The following is a 19,082-nucleotide window of genomic DNA, read 5'->3' as shown; positions in this document are numbered from 1 at the left end:
CTTGAATTTCATAGACCTAGACTGAAGCCAGTTCTGCTACATAAACTGTGTTTTAGCGCGTCACTTTAGTTTCCGCAAAGCATAGGACTGGTCACTTCCTCTTCGGTGCACTGTATGTATTTCTACCTAGGTCCCTTTCATAGATGTTTGTATGCTTTTCCTCTTTCTTGTTCCAGGTCACAGCACCTTGGCGCTCGCCCTCTGGGCGTCTGCGGCGTCCGGCCGCGCCCCTCCCTTACACCTGGCGCTTCTGTGTGGTCACAATCACCGCCTCAATCCCATGAGTCATCTCTTCACGGCCAATGGATGAAAATCGCCAAAAGTTACGGCAGCCCCACGCTCTAAAAAGGGATTACTGCTCAAGTGGAGGGAGGCAGGTCAGGGATCTCTTTTCGTCGTCCCTTTTTCCCCAGCCTTTTCTCAAACGGAATGTTTGTAGGGGTGGCGGGTGCGGCGGTTGGCTTGCAGGTAGAGCTTTTTCCTGCTAGGAACACAAATCTTCGATTCCCGCTGTTTTTCCGGAAGCATTCTCATCGGACCTAGGCGGGGACCGACTTCCGGATCGGACTCCCCTGTCTTCCGAGTTTCGAGCCCGCCGCTTCCGCCCGGAGTTGCTTTAGGCTCCGGCTGCGAGTAGCTACTTCCACCAGGAGTCCGTAGCGTCTCGGACGTGGAAAGTGGCCCTGGGTCGGCCTCCTTCTTGTCCCCTCAGCCTGCCCACCCCGAGGCCGGGTCCCCAGGTGGCGGGGGTGGCGGCTGGGCCTGTCGCGGAGCGTTCTCTCTGCCCGAGTCCTGGGCCTGGGGGAACAGAGCGGTGAGGGAGCGACGCCCGGCCTGGCCCAGCCCCGGTCCAGCCCCGGCTTTCCCGGGGCCTGTGACGGTGGCCACAGGCCTCGCCGCGCCCACCCCAGCCTGGGGCGGGGCACGACCTCCCCGCCCGCGTCCCCGCCCCTCCTGCCTGCCCAGCGCCTGGGCATTCCCTTCAGCCCAGCGGCGGCGTAAAGGTCTCGCTCCTCCGGGACTCGGCAGTCCCCTGGTTCCGGCCGCTGGGGAACATGGAGTTTGCGGAGCTGATTAAGACCCCACGGGTGGACAATGTGGTGCTGCACCGGCCTTTCTACCCGGCCGTCGAGGGGACCTTGTGTCTTACTGGCCACCATCTGATCCTGTCCTCCCGGCAGGACAACACGGAGGAGCTGTGGCTCCTCCATTCAAACATCGACGCCATCGACAAGCGGTGAGTGCCTATCCCACCCCTTATTCCGCGGGGAACCTGGGGTCCTCAGGTGCAGGTCTGCGGAAACGCGTCCCATCGCCCAACCAGCTAGCAGATCGAGCCCCCTCTGGCCTAGATTGAGGATTTGAGTTTTAGAAAGCAGAAAACCATCCAAATGAGATCCCTGGTTTCCATTCAGTTTGGCTGGGTTATCACGTGGTTGTTATCGTGATTATCATTTTTGGTACATAACACCATGTGGGGGGATATGCAACGTTTTCTTTTAAAATTTCTTTTCCTTGCACCGTCATATTCCCTCAATGTTAATTGTCTATCAAGGTTTATGAAGTTGTGATTGAATGTGATTTAGGTAAAGTCTTTACTTGCCACTTTCGAGTATGTAGACTTTAGTATGTAGTGTCTAAATTCCACAAAACCTTTTCCCCTCCTCTCAAAAATGTTCAGTTTATCATATTTCCCCTTATTTCTTACCTTCTGGGTCATCAATTTAAGACTTCCCATTATGGGAGATTATAATGTCTTTTATTTATTTTTACCCTGTTTGGCTTTTGGAAAGGACAGAGTAGGCTCTTAAACAAAGGTATTAATTAATTAACCTCTTAATTTGCACCCCAGACTCTGTCTTTCCAGGGTAGTGCCTTAGAGATAAAAAGTTATACTTCCTTTGCAGTCAGAATTATCATTTCTCTAATGGCTTTGTACTTACTCTAGCCAGAAGAAGGTAAATCGGTTATCCAGTGAACACTAAAGTATAAATGAATGACAACAGTTTTTTCTATTGCCTCTCAAGAGAATTTGGGTACAGTATTAAGAAGATTCCTAGAGAGGTTATGCCTTAAAACAAAATACTTTGTAATAGTAGAAGTTAAACAAAACGGGTGAAGTGGTGGTAAATTTATTTTTTCAAGCAGAGGGCTCCTATTAGATTCCTGAGATCACCTTCTCCTGTGTAAAAGTTTTCAGCTGTTACTCATCTAGCAATATTCAGTTTAACCATTTCACTCTGCCACCCCTTTCACAGGTTCTTCTGTTAATCCCACAATGAGAAGTAATTCCCCTCACCTTGAAATCCTATAGCTCTTTAATTATACCTCTTTCATAAGTATATTTTACAATCTGTATTTTGATAGTTACGTATATGTTAGCTCCTTGACCAGGACACAAATTTGGTTAATTTTTATCTCCTTCAAAACTGTGGCATGGGTAGATAGGCACATAGGAAATAAAAGGATTAACCACTGAATGGTCAGTGGTGCCGTAGAATACAAATTAGAGTTTCTTCATGCCACCAACTCTTTTCTTTCTTCCTTACCTCTTTCTGTGGTTGCTTTTCACTCTCTCATTTCATCGTATTTACCTAGCATTTACTACATGCTGGTCCTGGTTGGGCTAAACCAAGTATTTAAGATAAGCACTTTTTAATCTGTTAGGGGAGAAATGACAAACTGTACACATTTATCTTTTTCCTGGGAAGCAGCATGATGTAATGGAAAGAGCTAGTTAGCTAATGGTCAGATCAGAGTTTGTTGAGTTGTTGCTTTCAAAAGAGTTACTTCCATGTGGCTCCTATATGCTGAGCTCTGTCTGGGCTGTGCAGATGTGGTGGTGACTAAGACAGATGAGGAGCTTATGTACTAGTGGAGGAGATGGACATTCGCATAAGTCAACAAATAAATATATAACAACGTCAGGTAATAAATGCCAGGAAGGAAAATAAAGGAAGATGTTAGGATGGAGAGTGCCTGGAGTCAGTTCAAGAAGACAAGTGACATTTGAATTAATGAAGGGAGGAAGCCTGCAGTGTGAATATTGGAGGAAAGAGCGTTCCAGCCAAAGGGAATGCAAAGGCAGAGACTTGAGACAGGACCATGCCTGGCTTGTAGGAGGAAGAACAGAGGCAGGTGTGGCAGGAGGGCAGTGAGCATGGGGTAGAAGCTAGGGGGACTAGGGAGACGTCAGAAACGTGGTTGGAGGGATAAGCAGGGGCCAGATGGTGTAGGGCCTGTTACGCCATTGGGATGGTTTTCATGGGAAGCCTTGGAGAGTTGAAAGCGTGGAAATAGCAATCGCTAGACTTCTAGAAGATGATTCTGGTAGCTGGCAGAAAATGGATTGTAGAAGGGCAGTGATTTGTTAGCAAATCATTAAAAAATTTTTCCCCTTTCTGTGGATTGACTGTGAATTTCCTTGGTGTTTCTTTCCTTCTTTTTTTTTTTTTTTTTTTTTTTTTTTTTGTGGTATGCGGGCCTCTCACTGTTGTGGCCTCTCCCGTTGCGGAGCACAGGCTCCGGACGCGCAGGCTCAGCGGCCATGGCTCACGGGCCCAGCCGCTGCGCGGCATGTGGGATCTTCCCGGACCGGGGCACGAACCCGTGTCCCCTGCATCGGCAGGCGGACTCTTAACCACTGCACCACCAGGGAGGCCCCCCTTGGTGTTTCTTTATCTGGTGATTTTTTTTTTTTTTTGGCACCAGTTCCTTATATACTCTCTAGGTATTAATTCTTCGCTTAGACATTGCAGATATCTTCTCCATATCTCTCACCCATTTGTTAACTTTTGTGTGGTGCCCTTTGTGGAACAGAAGTCCTAATTTTAATACAAAATTCATTGATACTTTATGGTTTGTGCTTTTTAAGTCTTAAGAAGTCCTTCCTTATCCCAAAATTACTAGGATATTCTCCTACTTTTCTTCCATATTAGTTTTATAGTTTTACCCTTCATTTTTAGGTCTTTAATTCATTTGGATTCTACCTTTGTTTCAAGTGTGATAAGAATCCAACTTTGTTTTTCTTCATGTAGCAAGCTAGTTTTCCTAAAACCATCATCTAACAACCCATCCTTGACTGATTTATCATATATCAGATGATTTTATATATATGTATATATAATATATACAGCTTTTGCTGTGCCCCGTAAGTTTTGTAATGTCACTTTTTTGGTCTGTGTTTTATAATTTCCCTTGTGATTTCTTCTTTGATCCATTGGTTGTTTAAAAGTGTATTAATTTCCATAATTTGGTGAATTTCTCAATTTTACTTTTGTTACTGATTTCTAACTTCATCCCATGTGGTCAGAGAAGATACTTTGTATGATATCTTTTTTTTTTTGTCTGCACCTAGCGGTATGCGGGATCTTAGTTCCCATACCAGGGATCTAACCCATACCCCCTGCAGTGGAAGCTCAGAGTCTTAACCACTGGACTGCCAGGGAGGTCTCTATATCTGTCTTTTTAAATCTGTCGAGACTTGATTTGTGGCCTAACATACAGTCTATCCTGAAAATTGTTCCATGTGCACTTGAGAAGAATGTGTATCCTATTGTTGTTGGGTAGCGTGTTTATGTCTGTTAGATCTAGTTAGTTTATTGTATTAAGTCCTCTGTTTCCATATGTATATCTGTTTGGTGGGGTATTAAAGTCTCCAACTATTATCGTAGAACTGTCTATTTCTCCTTTCACTTCGGTCAGATTTTGCTTCAAATATTTTGATTGTTGTAGGATGTGTAAATGTTTATAATTGTTAAACCTTCTTGCTGTGTTGAACCTTTTATTAATAGATAATGTCCTTTGTCTCTCATAACCATTTTTGATTTATAGACTATTTTGTCTAATACTAGTAAAGCCTTCTTTGCTGTCTTTTGGTTACTGTTTGCTTGGAATATCTTTTTCCTCCATCCCTTCAATTTCAACTTGTTTGTGTCTTTGGATCTCAAGTGAGTCTCCTGTGAGACAGACTATAGTTGGATCATATGTTTTTTTTTGTTTGTTTGTGGTACGCGGACCTCTCATTGTTGTGGCCTCTCCCGTTGCGGAGCACAGGCTCCGGACACGCAGGCTCAGCGGCCATGGCTCACGGGCCTAGCTGCTCCGCAGCATGTGGGATCTTCCTGGACCGGGGCACGAACCCGTGTCCCCTGCATCGGCAGGCGGACTCCCAACCATTGCGCCACCAGGGAAGCCCGGATCATATGTTTTTATCCATTCTGCCAATGTCTATCCTTTGACAGTTTAATCCGTTTACATTTAAAGTAATTATTGGTAAGGAGGGACTTACTTCTGTCATTGTGCTGTTTGTTCTCTATATGCCTTAAAGCTTTTCTGTCCTTCATTTCCTTCATTATTGTCTTCTTTTGCACATAGTTGATTTTATTGTAATGAAACGTTTAAAATTTTTTCTCATTTACTGTTGTGTATATTCTGTAGCTGTTTTCTCTGTGGTTACCATGGGGATTAAATTTAACATCCTAAAGTTATAATACTCTAATTTGAGTTTATACCAGCTTAACTTCAAAAACATACAAAAACTCTACTCCTTTATAGCTCTGTCCCCACTGCTTTCCACTGATGTCATAAAATTACATTTTTATGTATTTGGGCCTGAAAACATAATCTAATAATTCTTTTAAATGTATTAGTCTCTTAAATGATGTAGAAAATAAAATGTGCGTTTACAAACCATTGTTACAATAATACTAGATTTAAAAAAAATAACTTTATTTATTTACTTTTGGCTGTGTTGGGTCTTCGTTGCTGCACGTGGGTTTTCTCTAGTTGTGGCAAGTGGGGGCTACTCTTCATTGCGGTGTGTGGGCTTTTCATTGTGGTGGCTTCTCTTTGTTGCACGGGCTCTAGGTGTGTGGGCTTCAGTAGTTGTGGCATGTGGACTCAGTAGTTGTGGCTCGCAGGCTCTAGAACGCAGGCTCAGTAGTTGTGGCACACGGGCTTAGTTGCTCTGCGGCATGTGGGATCTTCCCAGACCAGGGCTCGAACCCATATCCCCTGTATTGGCAGGCAGATTCTTACCACTGCGCTACCAGGCAAGTCCCAATACTAGCTTTTATAATTGCCTTTTATTTTACCTTTTTGAGATATTTATTTCTTCATTCAGCTTCAAGTTACTGTCTAGTGTCCTCTCATTTCACCTTGCAGGATTCCCATGAGTATTTCTTACAGAGCAGGTCTAGTGCTCACAAGCTCCCACAACTTCTGTTTATCTGGGAATGTCTTAATTTCTCCCTCAGTTTTGAAGGACAGTTTTGCTGGATATCAGATTTTAGTTGACAGTTTTTCCTTTCAGCACTTTGAATATATCAGCCCACTGTCTTCCAGCCGCAGAGTTTTTGAGTTCCTGGTGTGGGTCTCTTTGAGTTAATCTTACTTTGAATTCATTGAGGTTTTTGGATGTTTATAGTCATGTCTTTCATCAAATTTGGGAAATTTTCAGCCATTATTTTCTCAAGATTCCTCTCTGCCCTTTTCTTTCTCTCTTCTCTTTCTGGGACTCCCACTGTGTGTGTGTTGGTCTGCTTATTGGTACCTCACAGGTCACTTTTCTTTAATCTTTTTTTCTTTCTGTTTCTCAGACTTGATAACTTCCATTGTCCTGTCTTTAAGTTTGCTGATTCTTTCTTCTGCTTTCTGAGAATCTGCTTTTGAATCCCTCTTGTGAATTTTTGATTTCAGTTTTTATACTTTTCAGCTCCAGAATTTCTTATTTTTTTTTTACGTTTTCTATCTCTTTATTGATACTTCTGTTTTGTTCACACATTATATTCTTGACTTTCTCCATACCTTCCTTTAGTTCTTTGAGCATCTTTAAGACTGTTAAAGTCTTTGTCTAAGATATCATCTTCCATCAAGTCTTTTTCAGGGACAGTTTCTGTTTATTTACCACCTTTTGAATGGGCCATGCTTTCCTGATAATTTCTCTGCCTTGTGATTTTTTTTTTCTTTGCTCAACACTGGATATTTAGATCTAATAATGTGGTAACTCTGGAAAACAGATTCTCCCTCTTCCCCAGGGTTTGCTGTTTGGGGGGGTTTCTTTTGTTTATTATTTTTGCTTTTTTGACTGCTGTAGGATGTCTATATGCCAAGGATCAGCCTGAGGTGTAAACTTAAGGCTTTCTCAAGTCTTTTCTGAGCCTGGGTATGTGTAGTCACAGTCACTTCCTAATTTTCCTATATATACAGTTGTTTTCAAATGTCCTGATCTTTAATGTCTGGTTCCTGAAAGGGGAAAAGTGAAAAATGAAGAGGAGTGGGAAGAGAGCTGACCCTGTAAATCCACTGAAAGTCACTGATTGGGGGCTGGAGGCAGCTTGCAACAGTGGGAGGAATTGCAACAATGGCTGCCTGCCTCTTTGCACCTCTGTGATCAGAATCAGCAATCTACAATCACAGCACAGACCCCTGATATTTGGAGGACAGGGTCCTTTCTGCCCACCCTGGCTCCTATAAGCTGTGTGCAAGCTGCTCCAGGAACATACACACAGCTGCCTGTCACTTGGGTGGGGGTGGGGAATGGGTAGCTGCTATTTTGCTAAGAGCTGATTATATCCAAAGTTAACTGCAATTTATTATCCAAGTCTTTCCCTGGAAGTTGCAAGCCTTTAATAGACATCAGAGTTCCAAAATAGGTACAGCAAAGAGATTCTGCCAGTGCAATTGTTATCTAGGTGGGAAGACAGATTCCTAATGCTTCTGATTCCACTGTCTTCCAGAATCCTTTCCCTTGTTAAGGTTTGAGGGTTTTTTTTTTCCTAAGTATATTCTGATACAAGTCTTTTATCAAATATAAGATTTGCAAATGTTTTCTCTCAGTCTGTGGCTTGTCTTTTTATTCTCTTTAACTGTGTCTTTCAGAGAGCAAGCATTTAAAAATTTGAAGACATACAGTTTATTAGCTCTTTTATAGACTGGGGTTGTGATAGCTAAGAAATCTTTGCCTAACCAAAGGGCACAAAGATTTTCTCCCATGTTTTCTTCTAGAAGTTTTATAGTTTTAGGTTTAGATATACGATCCATTTTTAGTTAGTTTTGTATGTGGTTCATGTATAGATCCAAATTCTTTTTTCATATAGATATCTGATCGTTGTAGCACCATTTCTTGAAAAGTCTGCCTTTTCTTCAATGAATTGTCTTTGCACACCTTTGTCCATATATAAGTGAATATATTTCTAGGCTTTCTGCTCTGTTCCATTTATCTATTTGATGCCATTGCTGCCACAGTCTTTATTTTTATATTAAGTCTTTATATAGTGTTAGCTGTCTGATTTTGTTCTTATTCCAAGTTGTTTTGGTTATTTGAGGTCATTTGCATTTCCATATGAATTTTTAAAATATTTATTTATTTTTGGCTGTGCCGTGCAGCTTGCAGGATCTTCCCCGACCAGGGATTGAACCCGCACCCTCATCCGTGAAAGCACGGCATCCTAACCACTGGACCGCCAGGGAATTCCTCCATATGAAGTTTAGAATCAGCTTGTCAATTTCTTTTTAAGAAAGGCCTGTTTTGAGAATTGTGGTGAACCTGTTGATAAGTGAACTTGATGAGAATTAACGTAGGATATCATAATATTGAGTCTTCTGACTTACAAACAAATCTCTCTCTCCATTATCTTATTTAGGTCTCAAATTTCTTTCAGCCATGTTTTATAGTTTTCACTCACAGGTCTTTCACATCTTTTGTCAGAATTTCCTCTATGTATTTCATATTGTTTTATGCTATTTCAAGTGATATTTTTCAAATTTCAGTTTCCAGTTACTTGTTTGTTATTAATCATTTATAAAAATTTTAATTTATTTTATTTTTGGCTGCATTCAGTCTTTGTTGCTGTGCATGGGCTTTCTCTAGTTACAGCAAGTGGGGGCTACTCTTCGTTGTGGGGCACGGGCTCAGTAGTTGTGGCTCACGGACTCTAGAGCGCAGGCTCAGTAGTTGTGGCGCCTGGGCTTAGTTGCCCCGCATCATGTGGGATCTTCCTGGACCAGGGCTCAAACCCATGTCCCCTGCATTGGCAGGCAGATTCTTAACCATTGCGCCACCAGGGAAGTCCAGTACAATGTTGAGTAGAAGTGCTGAGAGGGAACATCCTTGTATTATTCCTGATCTTAGTGAGAAAGCATTCAGTCTTTCTCATTAAGTAGGCTATTAGTGGTAGAGTTTTTTAGTTTTTTAGTTTTTGTAAATGCTCTTATCAGGTGGAAGAAGTTCACTTCTGTTCCTAGTTTGCTGAGAGTTGGGTTGTTTTGTTTCATTTTAAAATCATGAATAGCTGTTGGATTTTGTCAATGCTTTTTCTATATCTATCGAGATAAGCATATTGTTTTTCTTCTTCAGTTTGTTAATATGGTAAATTACTTTGTTAAACCACCCTTGCATTTTGGGGATAAACCCCATTTGCTCGTGATACATTATCCTTTTTATATATTGTTGGATTTAATTTGCTAATGTTTTGTTTAGAAATTTTACATCTATGTCTATGAGGGATACTTGTCTGTATTTTTCTTGTAATGTTTTTGGGTTTTGTATTTGGGAAATGCTGGACTTTAGGTGTGAATTGAGAAGTAATTGCCTCTTCTCAGTTTTCTGGAAGAGTGTGTCTTGACTTAATAGTATTTTTTCCTTAAATGTTTTATAGAATTCATCAGTGAAGCCACCCAGGACTGGAGTTTTCTTTGTGGGGAAGATGTTATTGAACATTTCAGTTTATTTAGTAGATATAGCTCTAACCAGGTTATTTATTCTTGAATGATCTTTAGTAGTTTGTATCTTCTGAGGAATTTGTCCATATCATTTACCTTGTTGAATTTATTGGCATAAAATTGTTCCTCTTATTCCCTTATTATTTTTTAATGTCTGTGGAGTCTGTAGTGATTGTAACCTCTCTCATTTCTGACATTGGTAAATTGTGACTTTCTTTATTCCTGATCAGTCTGGCTAGAATTTTATCACTTTTATTGATCTTTTGATAGAGTCATTTTTGCTTTCATTGTTTTTCCCTAGAATCTTCTCTTATTTCATTAATTTTTTTCTTTTTATCTTTATTTAATTTTCTCTGCTTTGGATTTATCTTGCTGTTCTATTTCTAGTATAGTGGAATCTGAGGTCAGTAATTTGAGACCCAAATTTTCTTCATTAATTTCCTTCTTTCCTAATGTAGGTGGTCTCCTCAGACTCTCAACCCCACTCAGTTTTCCTCTCCCTTCACTATAACTTGGAAAATCTCAAAACAGTAAATTGGGGCAGTCACTGAACTCACCCATCTCCCAGAGAGCTCTGTTCTTTGTTGTCTGATGTTCAGTGTCTTGAAAACAGTCTTTCCTTATATTTTGCCCAGTTATTTTGGTTGTTTCAGGTAGGAGGGTAAATCTGGTCTCTGTTATTCCACTTTTGCCAGAAGTGGAAGTGCCAAGAGTATGAGTTTTCAAAATACATTTCATAAGAGGCATTCCACTGTGTTGTTTAGTTGTGGATATCTGGTGGAATTTTCTTTGCTAGGATTTGACCCATGTTGATAATTTTTGCTTATCCAAATTCACAGTGCAGTGATGTTGGGCATGGGGGTATTTACAGTTGCAGTAGAATTTGGGAAGAGTAGCTGTAGGGGTCGTTTTCCTAAGCTAGGCACAGTATAAATAAAATTATCTGCTTTAGATCAATCTAAGAATTCTTAGTTTAGGGAATACTCAGAAGTATTAATGGGAAAGAATTGGGGCAGTCAGTGGCAAAGCAAAAGAAAAATCAGAGCTATCAGCAAGTGCAGACCAAAAAAAAAAAAAAACAACAAGAAAAGGAAGACAAAAATCCCAACTAAGGTAAAATTAAATTTGTTCAAAACTTACTGATACAAAATTTATGATTACACGTGGCATTTACTCTGAAGGTTTCCTTGACTTAGAATAGATATTGCAAGTTAATAGGTTTTAAAGACTGAACAAAAGATACTTATTTTTCAAATCAACTGTTGTAAGTTTGGAAGTAAGTAAAATCTGAAATGAACTGTTTTTCTATGCTTTGGAAATATCTCTACACAAACACTTAATACATTAATTACAGATCTGTTTTTCCTATTATTTGCAGTAAGACCCCTAATAATCTCCATTCAATGAATTGGCCTAGCATGAATTACTTTATATATTTGAAAAAAAATTTAAATACATATATTTAAAATTATTTGTGGCTCACATTTTAATGATGCAGGCTTGATTCTTCCTTAATTAGATTACTAGGGGAGAAGAAAGTTGAATACAGGCACACGGCAGAGGTATTGCAGGTTTAGTTCCAGACCACCTCAGTAAAGCCGATATGGCAATAAAGCAAGTCACATGAATTTTTTGGTTTCCCAATGCATGTGAAAGTTATTATACACTATACTGTAGTTTATTAAGTGTGCATTATATCTAAAACAACAGTGTACATACCTTAATTAAAAAATACTTTATTGCCAAAAAATGCTAATCATCATCTGAGCCTTCAGTGAGTTGTAATCTTTTTGCTGGTGGAGGGTCTTGCCTCAGTGCTGATGAATGCTGACTGATCAGGGTGATGGGTGCTGAAGGTTGAGGTGGCTGTGAAAATTTCTTAAAATAAGACAGCAGTGAAGTTTGCTACATTGATTCTTTCCTTTCAAGAACGATCTCTCTGTAGCATGCAATGCTATTTGATAGCATTTTTCGCACAGTAGAACTTTTTTCAAAATCAGTAAATCCTTTCAAACCCTCTTGCTGCTTTATCAACTAAGTTTATGTAATATTCTAAATCCTTTGTTGTCATTTCAACAGTCTTCATCAGGTGTAGATTCCATTTCAAGAAAACACTTTGTTCAACTCCTTATCCATTCAAGTTTTATCATGAGACTACAGCAGTTCATTCACACCTTCAAACTCCACTTCTAATTCTAGTTCTCTTGCTATTTCCACCACATCTGCAGTGACTTCCTCCACTGAAGTCTTGAACCCCCAGCATTATCCTTGAGGGTTGAAATCAACTTCTTCCAAACTCCTGTTAATGTTAATATTTTGACCGCTTCCCATGAATCACAGATATTCTTAATGGCATCTAGAATGGTGAATCCTTTCCAGAAAGTTTCAATTTACTTTGCCCCGTTCTATCAGAAGAATCACTATGTATTGCAGCTATAGCCTTTTGAAATCTGTTTCTTTTTTTAAAAAATTAACTAACTAATTAATTAATTAATATTTGGCTGCGTCGGGTCTTTGTTGCTGCGTGTGGGCTTTCTCTAGTTGCGGCAAGTGGGGGCTACTCTTCGTTGCGGTGCGCGGGCTTCTCATTGCGGTGGCTTCTCTTGTTGCGGAGCACGGGCTCTAGGCATATGGGCTTCAGTAGTTGTGGCACGCAGGCTCAGTAGTTGTGGCTTATGGGCTTAGTTGCTCCGCAGCATGTGGGATCTTCCCGGACCAGGGCTCGAACCCTTGTCCCCTGCATTGGCAGGTGGATTCTTAACCACCGTGCCACCAGGGAAGTCCCTGAAATATATTTCTTAAATAATAAGATTTGAAAGTCAAAATTACTCCTTGATCCATGGTCTGCAGAATGGGCATTGTGTTAACAGGCATGAAAACAACATTAATGTCATTGTACGTCTCCATCAGATAATGGGTGATCACGTGCATTGTCAATGAGCAGTAATATTTTGAAAGGAATCTTTCTGAACAATAGGTCTCAACAGTGAGCTTAAAATACTTAGTAAACCATGTTGTAAACAGATGTGTTGTCATCCAGGCTTTGTTGTTCCGTTTATAGAGCACAGGCAGAGTAGATTTAACATAATTCTTAAGGGCCCTAGGAATTTGGGAATGGTATATGAGCATTGGTTTCAGCTTAAAGTCACTAGGCACATTATCCCCTAACAAGAGGGTCCGTCTGTCCTTAGAATCTTTGAAGCCAGGCACTGACTTCTCCTCTCTAGCTACGGAAGTCCTCAGATGGCATCTCCTTCCAATATAAGGCTTTGTCTACCTTGAAAATCTGTTGTTTAGTGCAGCTGCCTTCATGAATTATCTTAGTTAGATCTCCTGGATAACTTGCTGCTGCTTCTACATCAGCACTTGCTGCTTTGCTTTTACTTTTATGTTATGGAGATGGCTTCTTTCCTTAAATCTCATGAACCAACTTGTGCTAGCTTCAGACTTTTCTTTCATAGGTTTCTTGCCTCTCTGCCTTCAGAGAATTAGAGTTAGGAACTTGCTCTGGATTAGGCTTTGATTTACGGGAATGTTGTGGCTGGTTGATCTTCTATCCAGACCACTAAAACTTTCTTCATATCAGCAATTAGGCTGTTTTGCTTTCTTATCATTCATGTGTTCACTGGAGTAACACTTTTTTTTTTTGGGGGGGGGTGTGGTTCGCAGGTCTCTCACTGTTGTGGCCTCTCCCGTTGCGGAGCACAGGCTCCAGACATGCAGGCTCAGCGGCCGTGGCTCACGGGCCTAGCCGCTCCACGGCATGTGGGATCTTCCTGGACCGGGGCACGAACCCGTGTCCCCTGCATCGGCAGGCGGACTCTCAACCACTGCGCCACCAGGGAAGCCCTGGAGTAACCCTTTAATTTCCTTCAAGGACTTTTCCTTTGCATTCACACCTTGCTACCTATTTGTCATAAGAGGTGTAACTTTTGGCCTGTCTCGACTTCCTCACTAAGCTTAATCCTTTTTAGCTTTTGATGTTAAAGTGAGATGTGTGACTCTTCCTTTTACTTGAGCTCTTAGAGGGCATTATAGAGTAATTAATTGGCTTAATTTCAATATTTTTGTGTCTAAGGGAATAGAGAGGCCTGAGGAGAGAGAGAGAGATGGGGAAACAGCAGTTGGTGGGGCAGTCAGAGGACACACATTTATCAATTAAGTTCACTGTAGTATATGGGCATGGTTACTGGTGCCCCAAAACAATTAAAATAGTAACATCAAAGATCATTGATCACAGATCACCATAACAAATATAATAACAACAACAATAATAATAATAAAGTTTGAAATATTGTAAGAATTACCAAAATGTGATACAGAGAGATGAAGTGAGCAAATGCTTTTGGAAAAATGGTGCCGGTAGACTTGCTGGACACAGGGTTGCCACAAACATTCAGTCTTTAAAAAACTCAGTATCTGCAATGCTCAATAAAGTGAAGTGCAATAAAAGAAGGTCTGCCTGTGTAGATGGTGATTATAACCTCCTCTTTTTAAAGAAATAATCATATACTTTGAGTTGGGAGTATATAGGTCCCTAAGCATAATTTATAATTTTTTATAGGTTTGTGGGACCACTGGGTACCATCATCATAAAATGTAAGGATTTTCGAATTATTCAGTTGGATATTCCTGGAATGGAGGAATGTTTGAATATAGCCAGTTCCATTGAGGTAAGTATTTTGGAAGCAAAATGTGATGAAAATAAATAATCATTAAAAGGAACCTTATTTTCTGCTTCACTGTAGCTCTTATGTTTTTTTTTTAACATCTTTGTTTATTGGAGTATAATTGCTTTACAATGGTGTGTTAGTTTCTGCTTTATAACAAAGTGAATCAGCTATACATATAAATATATCCCATATCTCTTCCCTCTTGCCTCTCCCTCCCACCCTCCCTATCCCACCCCTCTAGGTGGTCACAAAGCCCCGAGCTGATCTCCCTGTGCTATGTGACTGCTTCTCAGTAGCTATCTATTTTACATTTGGTAGTATATATAAGTCCATGCCACTCTCTCACTTCGTCCTGGCTTACCCTTCCCCCTCCCTGTGTCCTCAAGTCCATTCTCTACGTCTGAGTCTTTATTCCTTTCCTGCCCCTATATGTTTCTTTTAGATATTTAGTCATGTTTGTGACTCAAATATTGAAGACTGAATGGAAGAGCCTCACCCTGAGTCACTGTTATAGGAATGTAAAAAGATTTTATTGACTTACAGTTTTTAATGCTGCTTATTCTTCTGGGTTTATGGATGTTGTAGCATGTGACAGGAATTCCTTCCCTTTTAAGGCTGAATAATATTCCACTGTGTGTATATAAATGCTGAGACTTTTTAAAAACGTTGTTTCTTTTGTAAAGCAAGTAATTATCAACAATGATTGTAGTCTTGTTTGTTTTTAGTAAATCTGAATTTCCATAATTATGTTTGCTTAAGACAGGATGTATTTTATATTTACAGAAATGATATTGAATATCTGTTCAGATTAAAAATAATAGAAATTTTACTTGGATGATTTAATATTTAAATTGAAGAGCTCACACTGTTTTCTTTCCCATTTTAAATGATTTTGGTATACCCTCAGATTTTTTTTTTTTTTTTTTTTTTTTTGCGGTACGCGGGCCTCTCACTGTTGTGGCCTCTTCCGTTGCGGAGCACAGGCTCCGGACGCGCAGGCTCAGCGGCCATGGCTCACGGGCCCAGCCGCCCCGCGGCATGTGGGATCCTCCCGGACCGGGGCACGAACCTGCGTCCCCTGCATCGGCAGACGGACTCTCAAACACTGCGCCACCAGGGAAGCCCCTACCCTCAGATTTTAAGTTGCTTTATTTTAAATCATTGCCACTAAATTATAGCAATTAACTTTATGTTTACAATATTTTCTAGGTAATTATATAGAGACACTGATTTGTTTTTCCTTCTGTCTTTGAGTGACTGATCTGGAGTTTGTATGCAAAATAATGCTATTGGCTTAACTGTTAAAGGGGGCAGAAAGGCTTAAATCTGTAGGATCTCATTTGGCTTTTAAACAAAAATAGAGAAACAGAGGAACCACTGTTGTGGTACTGAGAAAATGGCATGTAGCATTTTTCTTTCTGCTTTTGCTAAATTTTACTTAAGGAAATGAGAAGATGAGCTGAACTGTTTGTCTTACATATTCATCATTTGGAAATAACACAGTAAAGTTGATTTGGCTGAATTTGCTGACATGAGTGAGAAACACACTGTGGCTTCTAGGCTGTTAAAGGGAAATGCTATCCTGCTGTTTGGGCCAGGGAATGCCACTCACCCACTTCAGTTGAGCATGTGTTTTTTTTCAGTTGTGGCGTTGGATTTTCACTGAGCTGTCCACGTTTTTTTTTTTCTTATCCCTTTTATAACTTGTAAGATAGATGGTGGGTGTTAGTGAAGTTGCCTGTGGTGAAGAAACAAGGCAAAGCCTATTACCCCACTTGCTGATTGCATTTACTTAACTTCTTGGCATCTGACACTAATCAGTTTATTTAGCTACACGTATTACCTAAAGCTCTGTAGAAACTGACTGATTATGTAGAAGCCTTACGGCTGAAAAGAAGCAGTAAGTAATTTGACCTTGTTTTAACAACATAGTAAATACACATGGTGTACTTGGGCTCTCGCCTTTTCCTGGCATCCAATTTCCCTCCCTTCTTCTATACATCTTGACATAATTTGGTAGTAATAAGTGCATTTCTTTTCTTTTCTTTTTTTTTAAAGAAGATGTTGCGGGTAGGAGTTTATTAATTAATTAATTTATTTTTGCTGTGTTGGGTCTTCGTTCCTGTGCGAGGGCTTTTTCTAGTTGTGGCAAGCGAGGGCCACTCTTTATCGCGGTGCGCAGGCCTCTCACTATCGCGGCCTCTCTTGTTGTGGAGCGCAGGCTGTGGACGCGCAGGCTCAGTAGTTGTGACTCACGGGCCTAGTTGCTCCGCGGCATGTGGGATCCTCCCAGACCAGGGCTCGAACCTGTGTCCCCTGCATTAGCAGGCAGATTCTCAACCACAGCGCCACCAGGGAAGACCAGTGCATTTCTTATAAAGCACGGTTGAACTATTCTTTATTATCAAAATCCATATACCCAAATATATTCTGATGCCATAAATAGAATCTCATTGGAAGAATAACTGGCAAGTGCTTGGTTTTCTAAATTATAGCAGGAAGTCAGATGAATCTTATTTTCTATATAGTTTCAATGGCCTTTTAGGGTTGAAATGACTTCAGTTCTTTGAGCATTAATGTGTTTAAAGGAAAAGTTCTCTCTCTGGTGACATGAAATGTAATCACGACAAGTCTGAGCCTGAGTGCTTATTGCCTGCCAGAATGGTTGCTGACATGCATTTAAAATAATGGTTGTGGGCTTCCCTGGTGGCGCAGTGGTTGAGAGTCCGCCTGCCGATGCAGGGGATATGGGTTCGCGCCCTGCTCTGGGAGGATCCCACGTGCCGCGGAGCGGCTGGGCCCGTGAGCCATGGCCGCTGGGCCTGCGCGTCCGGAGCCTGTGCTCCGCGGCGGGAGAGGCCGCAGCGGTGAGAGGCCCGCGTACAGCAAAATAAAATAAAATAAAATAAAATAAAATAATGGTTGTACCGATCACAATGGAATACAGTATGGAGGTTCCTCAAGGAATTAAAAATAGAACTACCATATGATCCAGCAATCCCACTTCTCAGTATATATCCGAAGGAAACAAAATCATTGTCTTAAAGAGATATCTGTACTCCCATGTTCACTGCAGCATTATTCATAATAGCCAAGGTATAGAAACAACCTAAGTGTCTTGTTGATGGATGAATGAATAGGGAAACACACACACACACACACACACACACACACACACACACACACACAGGAATATTATTCAGCCTTAAAAAAGAAAGCAGTCCTGGGCTTCCCTGGTGGCGCAGTGGTTGAGAGTCCGCCTACGGATGCAGGGGACACGGGTTCATGCCCCGGTCCGGGAAGATCCCACATGCCGTGGAGTGGCTGGGCCCGTGAGCCATGGCCGTTGAGCCTGTGCGTCCGGAGCCTGTGCTCCGCAACGGGAGAGGGCACAACAGTGAGAGGCCCGCATACCGCAAAAAAAAAAAGAAAGCAGTCCTGCCATTTGCAAGAACATGGATGAAACTGAAGGACGTTGTGTTAAGTGAAATAAGCCAGACAGAGAAAGACAAATACTGCATGGTATCAATTATATGTGGAATCTAAAAAATAAAAAAAAGCAAACATAGAAACGGAGTAGAAAAGTGGTTTCCAGGGGCTGGAGGTGGGTGAAATAGGGAGAGGTTGGTAAAAGTTACAGATGTTTATGAGATAAGGTTTGAGAATCTAATGTGTAACATGGACTATAGTTGATAACACTGTATTATGTAATTGAAGTTTGCTAAGAGAGTAGAACTTAAATATTTTCATAAACAAAAACAGAAGGTAGATAGGTGATGGATGTGTTAATTAACTCGATGGGGGAAAATCCTTTTGCGATGTGCATGTGTATCAAATCATCACTTTGTACATTTGAAATATCTTACAGTTTAATAAAGCTGCCAATTTATACCACAGTAAAGCTGAAAAATTTTTTTTAATATTGCGAAGAATATCTTTTAAATAATAAAATAATAAAATTTAAAAATTAAATAAATAAAATAAAATAAAGGTTCTACTGACCTAAAAGGAGGTAGCTTTATTCTGAGAGCTTGGGGATGTTAGCATGATGTTGGGCCCTCTTCTCCGCCTCCAGCTGAGTGTCTCCAAAACTACTGCAGTTTGAATTATGCTAATTGATTTTGCTGCTTTTTTTTCCCCGCTCACAGAAATGCTTTCTAAAACTCCCCTGTCAGAAGATGAAACTGCCAGGTGATGTTCCGTTTCTCAGTTCCTCCATCTAGTCAGGTTTCCCTGGTGGTGTCACCAGAATTCAAGTGCTTCAGATGGCAATAGGCTCATTTTGGGACCACAGAGTTATTGCCCCGGTTTTGGGTCAGTGTAGCATAAAGTATGAGGATACCTGACCATATCACTCTAGGAAGGGAGGAAATTTCACATCGATGGAGGCGATGTGGAACACGTAACAGCTAAAATTATTTTAGAGTTTATTATGTGCCAGGCACTGTTCTAGCCCTGTTACATACATTTTCTCTCTTAATGCTCCCAACAGCCCTAAGAGGTAGCCCTATGAGGTTATTTCCTCTACTTTACAGCTAAGGAAAGTGAGGCGTAGAGTGGTTACATTACTTAAACACTCTTGCATTGGCATCTGGAATTTGAGTCCAGCAGTCTGACTCCCTTCTGACTCTTTGGCTACTAAGCTTTTTTACAATTGCTTACACACACTGATTTTAAATAATTTAC

General features: G+C 40.8%; 1 protein-coding gene across 1 annotated transcript in view; it reads left to right on the top strand.

Annotated features, from left to right (window-relative positions):
- Positions 1-648: 648 nt before the first annotated feature.
- Positions 649-19,082, top strand: part of MTMR9 (myotubularin related protein 9) — a 90,256-nt gene continuing 71,822 nt past the window's right edge. Inside the window, exons 1-2 of the mRNA XM_065879155.1 lie at positions 649-1,237; positions 14,288-14,396. Of these exons, the coding sequence (XP_065735227.1) occupies positions 1,056-1,237; positions 14,288-14,396 (291 nt within the window). The 5' untranslated portion in view covers positions 649-1,055. The remainder of the gene's footprint in view (positions 1,238-14,287; positions 14,397-19,082) is intronic.

Source organism: Phocoena phocoena, chromosome 6 (genome assembly GCF_963924675.1).
Source record: "Phocoena phocoena chromosome 6, mPhoPho1.1, whole genome shotgun sequence".
Lineage (NCBI taxonomy): Eukaryota > Metazoa > Chordata > Mammalia > Artiodactyla > Phocoenidae > Phocoena > Phocoena phocoena.
The sequence above is the reverse complement of the archived record's forward strand: the minus strand, read 5'-3'. Positions and strand labels throughout refer to the sequence as shown.